At 45.3% G+C, this 20,287-nt stretch overlaps 1 protein-coding gene across 3 annotated transcripts in view; it reads left to right on the top strand.

The window, feature by feature from the left end:
- Ttf2 (transcription termination factor 2) overlaps positions 1-19,336 on the top strand; it is a 35,133-nt gene extending 15,797 nt beyond the window's left edge. The window contains exons 12-26 of one of the 3 annotated variants that reach the window (XR_008722652.1): positions 954-1,059; positions 2,058-2,239; positions 2,920-3,073; positions 3,320-3,411; positions 4,101-4,183; positions 4,911-5,044; positions 5,185-5,355; positions 6,819-6,877; positions 8,014-8,164; positions 9,190-9,272; positions 10,710-10,784; positions 12,795-12,957; positions 14,030-14,054; positions 18,436-18,518; positions 18,681-19,336. Coding sequence is in view for 2 of the 3 variants with exons in the window: in XM_055628417.1 (XP_055484392.1) it covers positions 954-1,059; positions 2,058-2,239; positions 2,920-3,073; positions 3,320-3,411; positions 4,101-4,183; positions 4,911-5,044; positions 5,185-5,355; positions 6,819-6,877; positions 8,014-8,164; positions 9,190-9,272; positions 10,710-10,784; positions 12,795-12,939 (1,435 nt within the window). In the remaining variant the exon portion in view is untranslated. Of the gene's footprint in view, positions 1-953; positions 1,060-2,057; positions 2,240-2,919; positions 3,074-3,319; positions 3,412-4,100; positions 4,184-4,910; positions 5,045-5,184; positions 5,356-6,818; positions 6,878-8,013; positions 8,165-9,189; positions 9,273-10,709; positions 10,785-12,794; positions 13,978-14,029; positions 14,055-18,435 lie in introns of those variants that run through there. The other 2 variants (XM_055628417.1, XM_055628405.1) reach the window with 2 other exon arrangements.
- The last annotated feature ends 951 nt before the right edge of the window (positions 19,337-20,287 follow it).

The following is a 20,287-nucleotide window of genomic DNA, read 5'->3' as shown; positions in this document are numbered from 1 at the left end:
TTACTTGGGAACAGTTGGAGCTCACTCGATGTACACTTTGAACAGAACAGGCTTGTCACTCAGAAGGCACCACTCACTTACATTTGATGCTGCGGTTGCAGGTGGAACTGCCGCTTGGAACTAGGTGTATCGTTTTACCAAAATGATTTATTGTTGTCTCTTAGGGACACGAAACTAAATCTATTCGAATAAAATCTGTGTCTTTAATAAGAATCTTTGTGTGTAAATAAAAAAGGTGAGCTGAAAGCTTACTACATGTAAGTTGATGGGTTTTCCACAAATCTATTGTGAAGTGGTAGCAGGAAGGTACCTTTGGCATGGGGTTGAAAGTGCTTTGAAGGTTTCTTTCCTTCCTTCCTTCCTTCCTTCCTTCCTTCCTTCCTTCCTTCCTTCCTACCTTCCCTCCTTCCTTCCTTCCTTTCTTTTTTGAGAGTTGAGCATCACCCACTTCAAGTCATTAAATATCAGCTTCCAGCCATGTCCTACTTTGTGTTCTGATCAGGTCATAGCAAACCTAGTATGACTACAGCTAGAGATTTTCTTTTCTGACTCCCCATATGGCTGGCTATTGTGAACAGACTATAGTACAAATGATCACATTGGTAAGAGATAGGGAATCCACCTCTCATATCACACACACACACACACACACACACACACACACACACACACACACATATACAGGAAAGAGACATAGAGAGAACACATGTATCTACCAAGGACATAATTAGTCCGTGTCAATTCTGCTGTCTTTCCTTCCCTCCATACAATCTGTTTTGTTTTCACAGTACTGGGAGTTGAACCCAGAACCTTGAGCAGACTAGGCAGACACCCAACCACTGAGCTGTTCTTTCTCCCCAGCTCCCTATGCCTTTTTATAAAGAAGTCACCTGAGCCTCTGGCAGGCTCCAGGAGGAATTGCTTACTGTTTGCTTCATATGGTATCCCCGCAGACTTTCTACGTATGACATCGTGATTACTACTTATAGCCTTCTGGCCAAGGAGATTCCCACAACAAAGCAAGAGGGAGAGATCCCAGGAGCAAACCTCAGTGTGGAGGTGAGGCTTAGGGATGCCCCGGAGGGCAGGTAGAGCCACACATAGTCTAATGGGAGAGATGGCAAAGGTGTCTTCCTGCAAGGAGAAGATGGTTCCGGATACTCCACCTGTGGAAATGAAGCCTTCTTCCCACTGCTCTTTCGTATCCCAGTGGTAAATCAGTTCTTGGCACAGAGTTCAGCTATGTGTTTTAGCACTAAAGAAACGTACACTGTGTTTGTGGTAGCAGTAATCACACATGAATGCAGAAGAGTCTGCTCACTCTTTGCATCTTTGTGTGGGGTATACTCTCTTGTAATTTTTGTTTTGTATGCATTAACCTGTTACTGTCTGCCTTTCCTCTGCCTCCAAGGAAAGAGCCTTGCAAATAATAGGGCTACAGATGGGCCAGAGGCTAAAAAATAACCTTCAGGTATTCTTTCTTTATAGGCAGAGACTTGGGTAGCTGTCTTATAGGCTTTGTTGTATAAGTTTGTTGGCCTTCATCCTCTGATTACATTTTTCTCTCTTGCTAGAGTTTGCACTCTTTGAGGGTGTGAACTGGCCTTATGTTTTTGACTGAGCATCTTATAACTAAAAACAGATGTGTAGTAAGGTTTGTTTTTTTTTTGTGTGTGTGTATGTGTGTGTGTAGTAAGGTTTAAGACATTTAGTAAATATTTTACTGAATGAATTTTCAACCTTATGCCTACTGTATTCCTGGCCAAACATTGTTAATATTGCTGCTGAATGTGGGTTGACAGAACAAATGAAAACTCAGATTGCAAAGCATTTTACCGTTAGGTACATTAAGTCCAGAGACAGACTGTTAAGTGGCCATTTATTTGAACTTGTTGAGAGGTTCTGCCCTTGGTTTCTGAATGTAGTTCAGTGGAAGGGCCTAAGCAGATTACAGGGGTCAGGGCAGGTCCTCAGTACTTATGTTCATGTCCCCTCACCTCCTTGAGGACACGGCCATGTTCCCATACTGGTGTTGGATATCACTTTGTTCCTTGTAGGGCATCTCGGCACCTTTGCTTCAAGTAGTCTGGGCTCGAATCATATTGGATGAAGCTCATAATGTGAAGAACCCTCGAGTGCAGGCATCCATTGCTGTGTGTAAGCTACAGGCGCAGTCCCGGTGGGCTGTCACTGGAACCCCCATTCAGAACAACCTGCTGGATATGTATTCACTGATGAAGTGAGTAAGCTCTTTGGGGTCATGTTAATGTGCGCCCCGCCCCTAGCTTGTAACCCATCATCATTATTTCATGTCACATGATGAAGCTGGACACACGTGGTGTGTCCAGATTAGCTTGTATGGCAGGTAGCCAGCTTTAAAGGCAAAGAATGAATATTCATGAGAAAGTATCAATTCACAGGCTGATCCCAGTATTTCATATTTACACAAAAATATAGAGCAGCTTGCATTAAAGGAAACTAAGGTCATTATTCTTCAGCTCAGTGGCTGTTTTAGGCTACTTAGCTTTAAAGTACAGGGACTGGGGCAGGGTTGCAATTTATTTGAGGCAAACAGAAAGAAGGCTAATTTTTAAATGCTAACTTTTTTCAAGTGAGGCCATAAAAGGCTTTGAGATTTCTTTGCTAACTTTGATGCTTTAGTAATAAATTCTAGCTGTCCGTTGTTTGTCCTGTTGTGACTGTTTTACAGTGCTCATGTAAAATGCATGATTTTACAATCTAATTTTCCTTACTGACTTGGGTGCTTTTGGCCTGTAGCAGACATTGCTATGGAATTCATTTTCAGATGGGCTAGGATGATAGGGGTAACGGTTCTGACATGTTTTCATCTCTGAACATTTATCCCATCCTCTTCCATGTCTCCTTTCCTGATCTATGTTTTTCCTGGCCCTGAAAAAGGTTTCTTCGCTGTTCCCCATTTGATGAGTTCAGTCTTTGGAAGAGTCAGGTTGACAATGGTTCAATGAAAGGAGGAGAACGGTTAAGCATTTTAACCAAGAGCCTTTTGCTGAGGAGAACAAAAGACCAACTGGATTCCACTGGTAAACCTTTGGTAACCAGATTTCTACCTCTCCCCCGGAGGCCAGGGAGGGCAGGTGGCCAGGACCTCAGGTGGATCAGCCTCTCAGTGAGGGGCCTCCTTCTGAGGAGACTCTTAGCGTGGCCCCTGGTGCTATGTTAGCTCAGTCCTTTCCAGGGCCGTGGGGGCCTGGTGCAGAGGGCCAGCGTGCTAAGGGGATAGCTCGAAAGTGTTCAGCAGTTTGCAGAGCTTCATACCAGACTCCTGTCATTCCTCCAGGTGCCACTGCCCCTGCGAAGATGTCAGCTGCACCATTTAAAGCTTTCTGAGGACGAGCGGGCTGTTTATGATGTCTTTCTTGCAAGGTCAAGGTGTGTGCCATGAAGAAGCACCTTCTCTTGTGCTTTCTTCTCCTTTCTCGGCTTGATGAGTCTAGGCTTAGATTCCGTAAGTTTCACATACGACACTAACAAATTACATCTTTATTTTCCAGAGAACCCCCAAACTCTATTTCTTTTTAATTCCCTTTTTCCTCACTCCCTTCTCCTTCTCTTATCTCTGACTCTCATGCACACTGAAGGCAGAATTTTGACCCTACTTTTAATTGGCTTCTTTACATAGAAATTGGAGGGTGTGGAATCTGTCTGCTTTTTTTTTGGGGGGGGGGCTATATTGGATAATGACTCTCTTTGACCTTTGACCCACCACTGATCATCTCACTGGAGCTTAAATAAAAAGCAGCTTTGTAATCTTTAATATTGTTTGTTCTTTGCACTTTCTCCAGAACTCTTGTTCTCAGAATTCTCCGTTTGCTCCTTTCTGTGTGGCACTTTTTTTTTTCAAGAAGATTATACTTTATACTTACTCTGCACTCTTCAAATTTTTTGTTTTGTAAATAATAATAATTGATTATTGCTCTCCTTATGGCTCATGTCTGCTGTAAGCTGGACATCATTTAGCCAGTGCATTCTCTATCCTGCCCAGGCCCCACCTGGAGTTAAACAGCAACCACTATGAGCAGTGGTTGTAACGTGTGTGCTTCCTTTTTGATCTGAGACAGGTCAGCGCTCCAGTCCTATCTAAGGAGGCAAGAAGGCAGAGGCAGTCACCCTGGAAGAAGTCCTGATAACCCATTCAGTAGAGGTAAGCCAGGGGACACTCAAGTATGTATAGCTGCTGAAAGTGGGAGTTTTAGCCATTAAAATAACAGACAGGTTACGGGCCCCAGATCAGGGAGACCACATTTTATCAAAGCCTGTTGAGCCAGAGAGAAATACACTGACCTGAAACCATAAGGACTTCTTTTTGCTTTCTAAATCTGCATTAGGAAACACAAAGAGGCCAACAGAAAACCTAGTATTTCATGACTTCAGAAAAGAATGTTATAGGGCTGCCAAGAAGTCTCAGTTGGGGACAGTGCTTGGCACCAAGCCTGATGACCTGAGTTCAATCCCTGGGCCCCGTGTAGTGGAGGGAGGGTAGGGCTGACTCTGCAGGCCATCTTCTGACCTCCACATGAATACCTTGGCACACATACCATCCCAACCCCAATGTTTTTATTTTATTTTATTTTTCTTTTTTTGAGACAGGGTTTCTCTGTGTGCCTTGACTGTTCTGGACTCACTTTGTAGACCAGGCTGGCCTCAAACTCATAGAGATCCTCGTGCCTCTGCCTCCTCAAGTGCTAGGATTACAGGTGTGCACTACTGCGCCCAGCTGTTTTTTGTTTCTTGTTTTCCTTCTTTTAAAGTATGTTACAGCTAAATTATTGAACCTCAGATCAAAAAAAGTTTAAATAGCCTCAGTCAGTTCCCAGTTTCCTGTCTTAACCCTTGCATTGTCTCCTGGGGCTTGTCTTGTCTCTTGGAAGTGGCTCAGGAGTTCGGGTCCAGTGTGCCCCGGCGCCCCGCTGCAGCAGACTCACAGAGACCCAGCACTGTCCACGTCCTGTCCCAGCTCCTGCGGCTTCGCCAGTGCTGCTGCCACCTTTCTCTACTGAAGTCGGTGAGGGAAGGCTCTAGTCTGTTGTCACCTCTATAGTCAAGGAGAGGCTGGTCTGGAGGGCCCCTCTGTGGGATGGCGAAGGGACTTCCTTCTTACACTTGATCTGATCTTAATGTTTATTCGTTCTCATGATTTCCAAGGCCCTGGACCCAACAGAGCTGGAGAGTGAAGGCCTCGTCCTGTCCCTGGAAGAACAGCTCAGCGCTCTGACCTTGTCCAGAGTCGACGTCTCAGAGCCCTCACCCACGGTTAGCCTTAATGGCACGAGCTTCAAGGTGGAGCTTTTTGACAACACACGAACGAGCACCAAGGTACTTTTGTCTCAGAGAGACGGAATTACCTTCTTTCCTGCGTTGGATACCTCAGTTGTGCTCATGGGAAGAGCCATGTAAGAGCAGAGTTAGACGGTCAGAGTTGCATTCCCCTCTAGTCTTAAAGCCTCACTTTGTCACAAAGAACCCTAAGCCTTCATGGTGGGCTTTGGGAGAATGACTTGGGACAGCTCTCATTAAGGTAGATTCTCTATCACAGATTACTAGTCAGGGCTGCCAGTGCTAGGAACGGGGAGTGAGCCCCTGCAGTTTGTCCAGGGAAAGCTTGGAAGGAAAAGCTTGGTTGCTGTGTCCTTGCCTCGTGCTCAGCTGATGTTTGTTCACATGGTCTCTCCACATGAACCTATGAGTGGATTCAAACCATGATAGGCTTCATGTAAGCAGGGAACAGCTTAAAGCCTGCAGAGCTCTTCTGCTTCTGTGAGTGTCAGGCTAGAGCCTTCCCTCCTCCAGCAGTGGTGTAGAGGACTGGAGTACAGGAGGGAACCAAACACGCATGGCGTTCAGAGCATCTGCTATCCTGAAAGCAGAGGATGGTTACCAAGCGATGACGGTGTAGTATGATCAGAACCGTGACAGTAGAAACAGAGTGGAGCGCAGTGCAGTTGGCACATAGCCCACACTGAGCTGGGGAGGCTTTCAAAAAGTAACACCCATGATACCCCAGCAATATACCCAACCAAGTCCCGAACAATGACAATACCAAATAGACTTGCTAACGTGGAAGTGGGAATCTCACAGGGTCCTACCCCTAGCAAAGAACTGTAGGCAGCCAAAGACTGCTGCTTAGACATGAGGCAGCCTCTCCCAGGGAGGAGGCCCCTAAGTAGTTATACAGTTCAAAGTAGTTAGCCTGAAATCATACATACACAAGCCAGACTAAACAGACTAAGTCGGTTAGACTTACATAATTGCGTGTGTGCATATAACAAGGATTAAAAAAGAGGCCATCAATTTAAGAGGAAGTAGGGGGGTGCATGGGAGAGATTGAGGCAAAGAATGGCCAAGAGAAAGTGATGTAATTATATTTTAATTAAAAATTAGTAAAAAAAAAAAAAAAAAAAAATTCTGAAAAAAAACATGACGTTAAGCTGACACCGAAAATGATATTCTCAAATAGAGGGAACAGATGTGACCTATTGAATAAAGGATTTCTGTATGATTGATGTGTTCTTTGAGGAGAGCATAGTGAGGCATGACCAGCTCAGAGGGCCGAGCGGCGTGGACCCAACAGGTCATTTTAGAGGCTTGGGCTTTATCCTCAGTGGAAAGTCACGGAGAGGAGGAGGGCAGCCAGCTTACATTGAAGAAATGGCCTTCTGGCTGTAGGAGTGGGAGTAGACAAGCCAGGCCACAGGCTGTCCAGAAAATTGCTTCTGTAATTTAGGGAGAGAAGAGGAAAGAAAATGGCTTAAACTGCACTGTTATGTGGCTTTTCCCAGGTGTCCTCTCTGCTGGCAGAACTGGAGGCAATCCAAAAAGGCCCAGGGTCCCAAAAGAGGTAAGCATCATGTCACTCCTTCTGCAAGGGAAGTTGATGTTTGTGATGCTCTAAAGTCACACCCCGCAGAATGCTCTGAGGTTATGGTATAAATTCCTGTAATTTCTAGTTAGAATAGTTTACGTTGAACAGGATCCCTGGCTTACCACACACCCTGAGGATCTAGGTAAGGTGGTACCTGAAACAGTAAAAGAAGAGAGACTCATGGGAGGGGAGCAGGAAGTGACAGTCCATAACTCAAACAGGGAGCATCGCAGGGCTGTTTCTGAGCTGCTCAAGCTGGGGCTTAGGGTCGAGCGGCTTTGTTTTGTCCTTTGCTGTGCTGTCACGTGTAAAACACATGCACAGAAACATCTTTATTACACAAATGTGTCTGTCTGTATGAAGTGGTTTCTTATAAAGTTGCTCAAGCTCTGGTTAAGACATGTTTGCGGTGAACAGCCTAGCAGCTGTTCTGGTGGTCACAGGACGATTAGCTAGTGTCCCTTTTCTGCAGGACCATGGGTTTTTAGATGACCGCTAGAACCCCAGACAAAATACAGCTGGGGCTGTATTTTACTTTATTTTACTTTAGCCTTGCCAGTCCCTCTTTTCTGACTCTGACACTAAGTAAGAGTGGAGCTTCTGAGTAGAGAGCTCATGAACTTAAATGACCTTAAGCATGACCTTAAATCGTGCGCCTGTATTAGTTTCATGTCACTACTGTGAAAGGCCTCACGGGTGGCACTTAGAAAGCAGACAAGTTGTGTGTACCTCAATGGGAGCTCTGGAGGCTCCCATTGGCTCAGGCTGAAGGAGTAAATGGCATTAGCAGGGTACACATCCAAACAAGCAGTCACGTGTCAAGGCAGGAAGAGGTGAGATCTGCAGTCCCCTTAGAGGACTGCCTCCCCCAGACTCTACCTCATAACCATTCACAGCTCCCCACAACACTGCCACCCGAGGATCAAGCCTTTACACACAGGTCTTTGGGGGACACTATTCGAAGCACAGCATGATCTTGCTCTTCAGGTAACAGGCATTTGTCCTGTGTGCATTTTGTAACTAATCTTGACAGGAGCAGCGTTCCCGCTGCAGAGGAGACTGCTTAATCTTTTGGTGTCTGTTTCTGCTTTCTTTCATTTCCTCCTCTCTAGTGTCATTGTCTCCCAGTGGACCAGCATGCTACAAGTGGTAGCACTGCACCTCAAGAAGCGCCAGCTGACGTATGCCACCATCGATGGCTCTGTCAAACCCAAAGAGAGAATGGACTTGGTGGAGGCGTTTAACCACTTCCGGGGGCCTCAGGTACAATCTAGGCACAGCAGGCCTGTGCAACCAAGGAGCAAACTGTTCGTAGTTACAGAGCAGCATAATGTAGCAATTCAACTTAAAAAATACTCAGTCTTGATCCTTCCAAATGTTTATAATTTTTTAGACATTCATTAAGGGTCCTTACCAAAATGCACGAGTGCTCTAAAGAGAATAACTTACAGCGACTGACCTGAAGGGTCCACAGAGCAAGTTGGAATTGCAAGAATCTTTGTAGAGGAGGAAGCCTTGCTTTTTATGAGATGTGGGAGAACAGGGCTGTGTCATAGCTAAGAGGGATTTAGGAAGCACTAGCTGAATGGAAGGAAGGATACTTCAGCTGGGGGTTGGGGGCTTAGTCTTAAGACTAGTCATAATTTGGTTAACACAGAGTTGGCCAGCCAGGAGCCGAAGTACAGTGTTCGTATGTTTTGGCAGACTGTTTTTTTGAGGCTGACCCTCATGTGAGATGTGAGATTTCTTTTAAAGGTGAGGTATGAGAAATGGCATCTTAATGTTTCAAAACATTACACTGGAGGAGGTTCGAAAGGAACGTGCTTCTTGTGCTTCCTGACTTTCTTGAACTAGAGACAGAAAGACACTGGGTAGCCCTCTTTCTGTCCCTACAAGTACCCACCATAAAGACAAAGGAAAGGGCTGCTTTTGGCTTGTGTTTCGGGGGGTGTCAGTAGTCTATGGTTAGCAAGCCCTGCTTTAGGGCTTCTCATGGGAGCCTATCATGGCGGGAATGTATGGAAGGAAGCAACCACACATATCAGCAAGGAAGTAAAGAAGAAAGAGTCAAGGGCCAAGGCCCCATTATACCTTTCAAAGGAAGTAGAAGTTCCCAGTGATCTGAAGAGCAATAGTACCAACCCCATAAAGATTCCACCACCTCTGACCTAGCACCATGACGGGGACCAAGCCTTTGCCGCTTGGCTTTGGGGCACAGAAGACCCAGCCTACGGCAGATGTTTTAAAGAGCAAATGGGTGAAAGCTAATTTTCTGTTTCCTTTCAAAGGTGATGCTAATTTCCCTCTTGGCTGGCGGTGTTGGACTCAATCTGACTGGAGGAAACCACCTTTTCCTTCTGGACATGCACTGGTAATGTCAGGATTTTCCTGTCACAGCACAGCAGGGAGAGCAGTGGTAACAGGGCCGCAGCCTGAGGGTGCCTTTCTAGAATGTCATGGAGAAATTGTGCGTCACCTGTCAAAGTGCTGTGTAAGGCTGGCTGACACTCCAGGACTGCTGAGTGAACATTTCATGACGGCCTCAAGTAGTTCATGATTTTATTAACTCTTTAAAAATATCTAGCATCATTTTCCCCATAAGAACAAGGCGCACAGGTACCTCTCACGACTAAGAGCTGTATCGCTCTTGTTGGTGCCTCTGGCATACCATTTTCCAGACATAGTTGTTGAAGAATCAGGGAGGCCGCAACCTTAGAAGCCTTAGTCCAGGAGAAAGAAGAGGGGTTTCTAATTCTAATGGTGGCAAGGTCACATGTTGCTAGGTGGAGTCTCACAGTGCCAGTCTCTGATGCTCAACCTGGCAAACTGGGACTGCTGCCACCGGCTTTGTCTTGTTCTGCAGTGCTGTGGCCTGAGCCCAGGGCCTTGCACACTTATCCCGCCTTTCCTTCTTACTCTTTACCCTGAGATGGGGTTTCACTAGTAATGCAAGCTGGCTTTGAACTTGTAGTGTCCAGGCAGGCCTGGCATTTGCGGTCCTCCCGCCCCAGTGCTGTAAAGAGCTGGCACTTCAGGCCTGTACCATCATACTTTTTGTTTTTACCAGGCACTGTTTCTGGAATGACATGTCTGATTCTCCACACAGCCTCAGCTGAGACAAAGAGGCCAGCTTGCTCAGTCTTGTGGAGAATGTGTGTAGATTTACTTAGGATTACTAACACATACAGAGAAGTGAGAAAAATATACTAGGCATTACATCAGTTTTGAGATGGAGAAATACTATCCTGATTCTAAAGAGGTAAGATGAGGTTAGTTTAGAGTTGAGAATGAGAATTTCTACGGATGGGAACAAATTGACTTCACTGAACACAAAAGTTGAAAGAAATATTTGAGACTCTTAACTAGCTCTTAGGTTCCAAGGAGGTTCTGAAGCCTGGAAGGTGTGGTTAGGTAATCTGTTGTGGTCATCCAGCTAGTAAAGGCTGGGTGGGTGTCCAGGTTTCCTTTCTGTTCCTTACAGGGACTGACTGAGGACAGTGGTAAGAATCATTAGGAGTCTGTCTCAGATTCTCAGTAGTGGGTAAAAGATACGGGCCTTTCAGGTCAGTGCCTCCTAGAATAGGCTTGATGAACATCTGTAAGCATTTCAGGCTTTGCAGGGCACATAGGTCTCTGTTGCACATCCTTTTGGTGTGTGTGTGTGTGTGTGTGTATTTAAGCCCCTTTGAAAATGTAATGACTATTTTTAGTTAAAGAAACATACAAAAGTAGACTGTGGTCTAGACCTGGCAGTAGGCCATGGTTGTCAGGACATTGGTGTTTCTGAGTTATACCTCCCCTCTAACAGGAATCCCTCACTTGAAGACCAAGCTTGTGACCGGATTTACCGAGTAGGACAGGAGAAGGATGTTGTCATACACAGGTAAGCAAAGGCGCCAGGCCCCTTCTGCACATCTTCCTTTGTGAAAGCCTTTCCTAGGAGTGTTTGCATAGAATAGGTGCTGTTCAGTGATCACAGCACTGATGATGGTCCACAGGCATACCTGAGGAGCTCTAGTCAGGAAGGGAAGAAGCAATCTGAGGTAACCTGTTGGTCGTGCCAGAGAGCAAGCGTATTGGTGATAAGCCACAGGTCAAAAAGGAGGCAACTGTGAAAGCCTGCTCCCTGTCTATCCCTTCCCCTTGTCTTTTTTAACTCTTAGTATGGCATAATCTCTGTCATACAGAAAAGAAGGTTTCTGTGTGGGGGTGTCGAGGTGGGGGGGGTGTCTGTGTGTGTGTAAAGTGACCAACATCAGAATGTTAACATCACTGTAATACTAGCCTGACCAAGCACAGTGGTGTCCTTCACACCCGGAGCTCCCACATCTTGTGTAGCATTTGGTTGTCATGACTTTGTATCCTTTAGTCTGACACATAGTGCCCCATTCTCTGATTTTTGGCATTGACTTTGAAGCGCACAACCTGTTACTTTGCAGAGTGCCCATCTATGGGGTCCCTCATGCCTTGAGGAACAAAAGGACGTGTCTTACAGCTGCAGTCTCCTCTTGCCATGGGCCTGTTGCATGACTGGGTCCAGTGCTGTCCACCCCGTTTCTTATAAGCTGCCCTTGTCAAGGGTCACCAAAGACCTCCAAAATTTGCCAAGTTCAGTGATAGTTTTCCTGTCTTTAGCTCTCTTCTCTGCCATTCCATATTTTCCTCCTTTAATTATATCACTCCAGTGAGTCCCAAACCTGTATTTTTAGTTCCACTGTCTCCTGAACTACCAACCTGGATATCTAGATAGATCCCTGCCAAATACCTAAACCTAAGTGTGCAAGTACTCATCCACCCTCATTCATCCTTTGTACATTCAGACACCAAAATGAACACTTACTGAGTGCCCGAGTGTGCCAAGTATAATTATACTCTCCAGGATAAAAATGTCAATCTGAAATCTGTTTCCTACTGCCTCAGTATATGTGTGTGTGTTGTCTGTATGAACAGCACCCAGCCAGAAACTATACTCTCTTCTCCCTCCTCCCACGCCAAGGCCTCCCGTTGTATTTTCTAGACTGCTAGCCATCCTTTCCTTCCATCCTCACTGCCAGCTCCCTTTCCAGCTCTGCTGATTCTTGTCCTCTGCACTGCCAGCAGAGGGCTCTTCCTGACGGGCCTGCTGGGACCTTCTTCCATGGCTCACTTCCTGTAGATTTACTCTCAGTGTCTTGGCGTGTCCGGGACAACCACTGAGGGTTTGGCCCACACCTCCTGAACTCCTGCCTCTAGGAGCCTTCACTGGACAGCATGATCTTCAGTTAAACATACCATGTTCTGAAGCTCAGCCAGTTTGCACATGTTCTCATTTCCCTAGGATGTGTGCCCTCTCTGCCATCCCATCTAGGTCATCTTCCTACCACACACTGAGTTAGCCATAATAGAGTCTGCCTTCACTGCACTACACAGATTGTCTTTGTAGCCTGGTTACACGCACATTCTGTTATTTCCCATAGGACACGGTATATGTATAGATCAATACATACATACTTAGTTGGTACTTGAATGACAGTAGGGGACTTCTTCAATTTGAATAGCCCGGTTATGGTATGGATTAGCTAAGAAGATAGACACTCTCCACTTAAACACATACAGACACTCTCAGAAGCTTGACCTTTGAGGCCTTCTGACCTTGTCAAGATAAAGTTTGGGTAAAAGCTGGGCCTCTGTATTTGTTTTAGGTAGAAATACCTTCTGTAGTTACCCTCACTTCAAAAAGAAAGGAAGTCTGAGGTATATCACTATAAATGGATATATGTAATAGAAGTTATATGGATTTTCGGCTCTGGTAATCACAGGGAAACATAAACAGTCCTCTTTAAAACTGAAGGGACATGAATGCATGCTTCGGTAAGCTCCTTGGACTCTGATGTTTATTATCATTTGTGCTTAGGTTTGTCTGTGAGGGGACAGTGGAAGAGAAGATCTTACAGCTCCAAGAAAGAAAAAAAGATTTAGCCAAACAGGTTCTTTCGGGATCCGGAGGCTCTGTCACCAAGCTTACACTGGCTGACCTGAAGATCCTCTTTGGCATCTAGCTTCCTCTGCTGGTGCGGGTGTGTACTAGGCTCTGGAGTGATGCTCTCTCCCTGCTCCTGGAGCCTTAGATTTGGTCTTATTCGAAGTGAGGTATGCTTCTATGCCAAGGACTGAAAAGGATGGTCACTATGTTAGCCATCTGTTTAGTCAATCACGTTTGTCATTCAGCTTGTTGTTATTTCAGATTTAAGCCTGGCAGGAGGTACATGCCTATAATCCCAGCACTTAAGAGGCAAGAAGATGGAGGGTTCCAGGCCAGCCTGAGTTACAGACTCTGTCAAAACAAACCACAAAAGTGCTTTGAAAGCCAGTCATGGAGTCCATAATTATAATTCCCAGCACTCGAGAGGCTGAGGAAGGATTGTGAGTTAGAGGCCAGCTTATATTACAGGGAAAATTCCAGGCCAGCCTGGGCTACAGAGTGAGATCATGTCTTAGAAAAACAAAAACAAACCAACAAAAGCTTTGGTGTTTGATGGTCTGGGAAGATAAGTCTGGAAGAACTGTACAAATGCTTTGGTAAGGCTCAGCAAGTCAATCCACACACAGTGACAAATGCCTATAATCCCAGCACTTTGGAGGCAAAGGCAAGAGGATCTTGACTGAGGTTTGCCTGACTTAACATAGTGAGTTCTTTGGCAACCTGAATTACATGGTGAGACCCTATCTGTCAAACAGCCTCAAAGCCCCATGTTGCCACATTGTTGGCTGATGGTCCAGGCAGGCTCAGGGTCAAGATATTTCACATATAAACAGATATTGAGTACTTATCATTGTATCATCTAATATCTGTCATTTAGCCTGTGTATCACTGTTTTCATTTAGGAATATACCAACATGAGTGTGACTGTGGCACTCAGTGTCATCACTGTGTCATTTAGTATTTGGTATCACAGTATTTCTATTATATAGTATTTGTATTATTTAATGTGTATCAATTTTAGTTGTCATTTGCATTTAATACTGTTGTATCATTTAATTTATACCATTGCACCACATTGTGTTATCATTGGTAGGCTAATAAATGTGTTCAACAGTGTCACAGAGATAATGCTATGTGTTCACCAAACCCCATCTCCTTTTCCTCAGAGCATCGAAGGACTACCTGCTGCAGGTGAGTTCTAGCTGGGAGAGCATGGAGGGAAGTGTTGTGAAGAAAAAGGCTATCTTGTGCAACTTTCCAAATGTTTCTTCTTGGTGTGTCTGTAAACCTGTTGGAGGTACAATCTGAAGGAAAGATGATGTGGCCTTGGTTAGGGTAAATAACATTAGATCGGGGAATCTCCTGATTTTCTTTTTTAAAATGTTTGAGAATTTCACACCATATCCTCCACCATAGCTTTTCCCTCCCAACTTCATGTACTCTTTTTAAACCCAAGTCTCCTCAGTACTGACAGTGTGTTCACAGGGCTGTGCACTGGGGCACTGGCCGCCTATCAGAGGTTGCATTCCTGAAGCTGTAGTGGAAGTTTTGGTTATTTATGTAAGTATGTTTTTGTTGTAACTCAAGAGTGGGGTTTGGGAAGCCACAGCTGATAACAGCCTCATGAGAGGGCGAGTGATCTTTGTCAGGTGGAAACTGCATTGTGTGTGGAGGGGAGGGGACATTGTTTTTGCCAGCTAAAAAACATCCTTGTGCGGACTGTGAGAAGGTATAAATAGGAGCGCAGAGAAAGAAAGGATGCTTCAAGACACTCATAGAGAGAAATGCTACACTGAATGCTTCAAGGAGGTTGCTGTCGCCCCTGCTGCTAGTGGTCTTTGTTGCTGCATTTGCTGTTGGTAACCCCAGCACTAAGGGAGGCAGAGGCAGGCAGATCCCTGTGACACAGTTTGAGGCCTGCCTGGTCTACAAAGTAAGTCCAGGACAGCCAAGGCTACACAGAGAAACCCTGTCTTGAAAACCAAAAAAAAAAAAAAAAAAGAAAAAAAGCAAAGCCTACATGAAGCAAGCTGACACCATCCCTCCCCAACAGCCATCAGTTGCCAGTAGCTCTGAAGCTATGGAGTGGGAATGTATAAGACCCTCCCCATCCATGCTGGGATCTAGCTGGCTTGATCTCATGCGTAAGTCACAGGTCCTGTGAGTTCACATGTGCAGTGGCCTTTCATGTCATGACCATGTTCAGTGGTCCCCCACTCTCTCTAGAAGGATCATTGTGATAGGGGGTGGGTGGGCATAAAGAACAGGAGTTCTGAACCTAATTTGGGCCCTAGACTGTTTTGCCAGAGTGACAGTAAGGACTAGGTCCTTGGTTGCACACTCTTCACCCGCCTCACCTACACTGGACTGGGTCATGATGGGCAAATCATTTAATGTTGAGATTTGGGGTTATCACTATGATGACTGGTATATAATGTGAGACCCATTTATCAGGAAACTAGTTAAGAGTAGTCTCCAAGACACTGCTAACTTCTGCAAGGAGAACAAAACACTTTCCTAGAGAGCCCTTTGTGTTTCCTCCTTTGTGTTGGATAAAGACATGAACCCAGTCGGTTTAGCTTGAGACTCTGCAGTCTATTCAGGAAAGGCTCCTTACAAAAGTGGGACCTGAAGACTTAAGGTAACGCACAGGAGGGGAGAACTCAAATCTAGAACTCTTTAATTCTGGTCTCACCTTAGCTGTTTGCACAGCTAGTTAATACAAGTTTTAAAAATTTCATATTTTGGTCTCATTTATAAAGCAGCCCTTGTTTTCAGAACTTAACGTCTACAATAAGATTCCTGATGAAATAAAGGTGGTAAAATTACCCTTTTGAAGTTACGAGATCAAAGGAATGATAAAGACACCTGAAAGGTAATGGCTCTTAGCAAGCATGTCCAAGTCTGGCAGGCCATTAGCTGACTGCCATAGACTAGTTACAGGTCCTGTGGGCATCACAGCTTTCCATCTGTATGCTGTATGAATTAGCATATATCACATATTAAGTTCATACTAAACATTTGAACTTAGTAACAAATGTGCATGGTTTAGCCTTTCTTACCAGGCAAATCAGTGGTGCCTGTGAGGTGAAAACTGTCCATGCCAAGCACTGTTTGACAGAGTCCTAACTTCCAAATTTAAGTCTTTATTTGGAGAATGCAGAGATTCTAACCTATCTTCAAGGCCAATTGGCAAATGCTTATAAGGTGGACTCCAGGTTTCTTAAAGACCTCCCTTCATTTTTCTTGTTCTGATGGCAAGCTGACAAAGCTTCCTCACTGTGTCTGAGGGTGCTAAGTGTTCCTACCAAAGTAGATGCTGGTGATATCTGTGGATGTAGAAAATGTAGAATTGTCTGATGGGATGGACTTCACCAAATGTGTTCTTAAATCTTAGTCCCAGGACACACATCTATGAAATAATGCTATGTGTGGCCTTCTGGTGTCCGTTTCAAGATGAGGTTCACTTTGTTCTATGGTCCTGGGGGCTGACTCTGGGGTCGGCAGCTAACAAGCACTCTATTACTGGGCCACTTCCCCAGCCCCCACTTTATTTTCAAATATTGATTTCTGGGGGCATTAACAGTCAAGTCCACGCTTCATGCATGCTAGGCAAGTACTACACACCTGGGCTGTACCCAGTCTTCATGTTCCTTTTAGTTTATAAGAATTAAGTAATTATTGTTTCGCATTTTTTGAGATAGGGTCTCTTTAGTCCAGGCAGACCTTGAACTTGTGGTAACCCTCCTGCCTCGGCCATTTGAGGGCTAGGATTAAAGGCATTAGCCACCATGCTTGGCTCAACTAATCAAGTTCTTCGTAAGATGTTGAGTTTGCACCCCAACCAGTGGGCAGCACCTTACAATGTAGTGACCTAGTTGCTGTGCTGAGCCCTGCTGACATCACCAAGCCTTCACAGGAACCTCCACAGCCAGTTTCTTCATCTGAGCTGGCCATCAACAGTCTGAGTAATAAACCCTCTCTGAGTCCTAAAGTGCCATATCGGTACTAGTGACAGTGCTGTGGGACAATGCTAGAAGTAGCATGCAGAACACAGGCGCAGCTGGCAGAGCCAGACTGAACAACTGTCACCAGGGCACAAAGTTCAAATACCAAATTTACAAGGAGTTTCCTTTATGGAGGTTTACGGTTGACTTTTCTCTTGAATGTTGATCAAATAAGAACACACATCAACACACCACGGCCATGTGGCATTCTAGGCCCTTTCAAACCCCATCAAGGACTCCTCTTGACATGCAGCTGGGAACAGCAATAGTCACAATGACACCTTTATGGGATGTGACCCCCCCTTTGGCAACCATGTGGGTTAGTGTTTTTGTTTTGTTTTGAACTCAGGGTCTTGCTATACACCTTGTAGCCCAGGCTGCCTCGATATCCTGAGTGCTGGGAATTATAATCACGTTCCACCATGTCTTCCTCTAATAAAGTTTGACTGTGGCCCCTTATACACAGTGTTAGTTCCTTATGGGGTTTCGCTTGCTCAGTGACATGGCTCTTTGCAGGACTCCCAGGTGAATCAAGAGGCTAATTGTGGGACCAACAGCAACGTGTGGCCTGATCTCTGAAGTCTTGTTTAATTTCTTGGAGTTGAGTTTATGGAATGGGACACTCTACTGCTCTTGTCCAGCTTGTCTTAGTGAAGTTTCCAGTCTTCAGATAAAACATGGCTGAAACCAACTTGGAGAGAAAGGGTTTATTTCCGTTTACAGTTTCCAGGTCACACTCTATCACTGGGGGAGGTCAGGACAAGAACTGAATCAGAGGCCACGGAGCAGTGCTGATCCCTGGCTTGCTCTCCATGGCTACTGAGCCTGCTTTCTTATACCACCCAGGACCATCAGCCCAGGTGGCACTGCCTGCATAAATCATTAATCAGGAAAATGCCCTACAGGCCAATCATCATTCCCAGATGACCCTGTTGACTAGTTGACCCTGTTTACCAGTTGACCGACTGAGCAGCACACATCATCAAACCCTTGAAAAATATAGGAAGAAAAAGAAAGCATGTATGTAAGCACAAAGGGAAATAATAGAATTCTTTGAATTCTTGAGCATGTAATCTGTATTAGAATGTTTTCATCAATAAAAATAAAATAAGGGCTGATTAGGTGCAGTGTACTATAGGAGTCCATTACCATGAGGGATAGGCAGGAAATGCGAAAAGCCTGCCCTAGGGAGGAAACAGGCAGTGGCCATGGCATGTGCTTACTATCCTGAGTCCTTTCTATCCAGGTTTCATAGCTAATCCGAGCGTAGGTGGAGATGTCTAAGAAAAGACAGATGGGTGGTATGTCTTACTCAATTACTTGCACATTAATTAAAATATGTATCATGTACCTACTGTGTGCAAGGCTCTGCTGGGTACTCCCATTATGAGGGGAAGCAAAGCCTACCTTCCCCAGGCTTAGCATTGCACATTAATAAGGCTGCCTGTACTGGCGCTTGGAGGTGAGAGCTGAGGTAGAGGTCCTGTGTAGCTGCAGGGTTCATCACGGAAACTGACCTGTGAGAGCTCCAAGGCGGTGATAAAGGAGTGCCTTATCAATTGCAGGAGCTGACACAGCACAGTCGATTGCCTCTTCCTCTGTTCTGCTTCTAACTGGCATTCTCTTTATCCAGCCACACCGGACACAGGTACGAATCCTTAGAGTAATGCTGAGCAATGACAGGGAGATAAGAGGATGGGTGGGCTCGCAGATATATGGGTGTTTATTTTCCAAGACAGCCAAGGTGTTTATCCTATTACAATATCCCAGAGGACCAAGACTAATTTGTGTCTTTTTTTCCCCTTGGCAGTAACAGCAGCCACATCACAGAGCTGCATCTCCATGCTTCCATGTGCACAGCTCAAAGTTCTGACAGTCCCTAAAACCTCCAATTCCTCTCTCCTCGCTGTGGAGTTTGAGGTTCTTCAGATTGCTCTGACTTTCAGAAGCTCTTTCAGCTGCCAGAGAATCTAGATTAAATTGGGCCTCAGGAAGAACCCAACCACCCCTACTGCCACAGAGACTGAATATTTTCCATGGAATTGTTAGCAGCCCTGGGATATGCTTACTATCTTGAGACCTTCTATTTGCCTCAAGACAAAGTATTAGGCAGAACCTAGATGCTCTGCCAAAACCACATCTTTGCTCTAGAGATGCAGCTTCACCCACAGAAAGTAGTCCAGTTGTTGCAACCCCTTCCAGGGAGACGCGTGAGCCTTGGTGCACTGACTCATAAACACACTCGGGGAAAGATGATGCAATTCAAGAGACTTCATGGCAGAAGACTCCCTAGATGTCTGAGGTAATTGGAAAACTCAAAGCTGGTCCCTTGGGTGTTCATAATTTACCCAACAAGTTTGATAGAAGGTTAAGACATCTTTTTTACCAAGTGGAATTTGGTTGAATTAGAAGTACTTGGACTTGGGAGAATGGAAGTCATAAAAACATATAAAGTAAAACCAAACTGAAACCTCTACCAATTTTGACTTTTATTTATTCAACACACTGTTCTCAACTATGAACCAAAACCTGTCCTGCATGGGGATAATACAGTGACTAAATGTCAAGCTCTTGTCCCCAGGGAGCTCAGAGTTCAGTACAGCAGATAGAAGAAGAAAAAGAAAAAAAAAAAAAATATATATATATATGGTGAAGAAGCTGAAGCGGGGGATGCCTTCCCCTGGGCGGGATACTGCTATTTTATACAGGGAAGTTAGGGACCTCACTAATAGAATGGTGGTTGACACTAGAGCAGAAACTTGAAAAATCATCAGAGTGAATCAAGAGGTATGCATCTTTGAGATAGAAGGCTAGCTACTAGAAAGGCTCCAAGATGAGACTGTTCTGAGCATGAGGAGCACCCAGCGGGGCCCCTGTGCAGAGGAGAGAGGCAGCTGGGGAGGAGACGAACATGGATCATGCCAGTCATGCATGGTAATGTGAAGCATGTATACTGACTGTTCTGAGTAAGACGTGAGGCCACTGGAGGAGAATGAGCAGAATGACGTGACTTTTGAGGGGCTCTCTACTGGGGGAATAGAGTGTAGGGGGCTGGGGGAGGGAGGCGGAAGCAGGCTGCTTACAAGGCAGTGACAAAACTTTGATGTGGGAAGTCCTGGCATCCCAGGACAGCAGCTGTGGATGCGGAGGAGTCAGATGTAAGGCTGACAGGGGTTCCCTGTGGTTGGATATGGGATGTAATACACACTATGTTTTCAAGGCTCCCCATCTAAGGACAGACTTGTGTTTTTCTTTTCTAGTGCAGGAGGAGCAGTTTGGTGATGGCAGGCAGGAGGAAGTGAGAACTGGGCACTGGAAGTCATTTAAATTCGAGTGAGGTGCTTACTGTACACAGGCGGAGAAGTGAGAAAAGCCACTAGACATTATAAACATTTAGAGAGCAGACCTAGAGGGGAA

Source organism: Psammomys obesus, unplaced genomic scaffold, assembly GCF_907164565.1.
Source record: "Psammomys obesus unplaced genomic scaffold, mPsaObe1.curated_primary_1811, whole genome shotgun sequence".
Lineage (NCBI taxonomy): Eukaryota > Metazoa > Chordata > Mammalia > Rodentia > Muridae > Psammomys > Psammomys obesus.
Note: the sequence above shows the minus strand (reverse complement) of the source record. Positions and strands in the feature narration are given on the sequence as shown.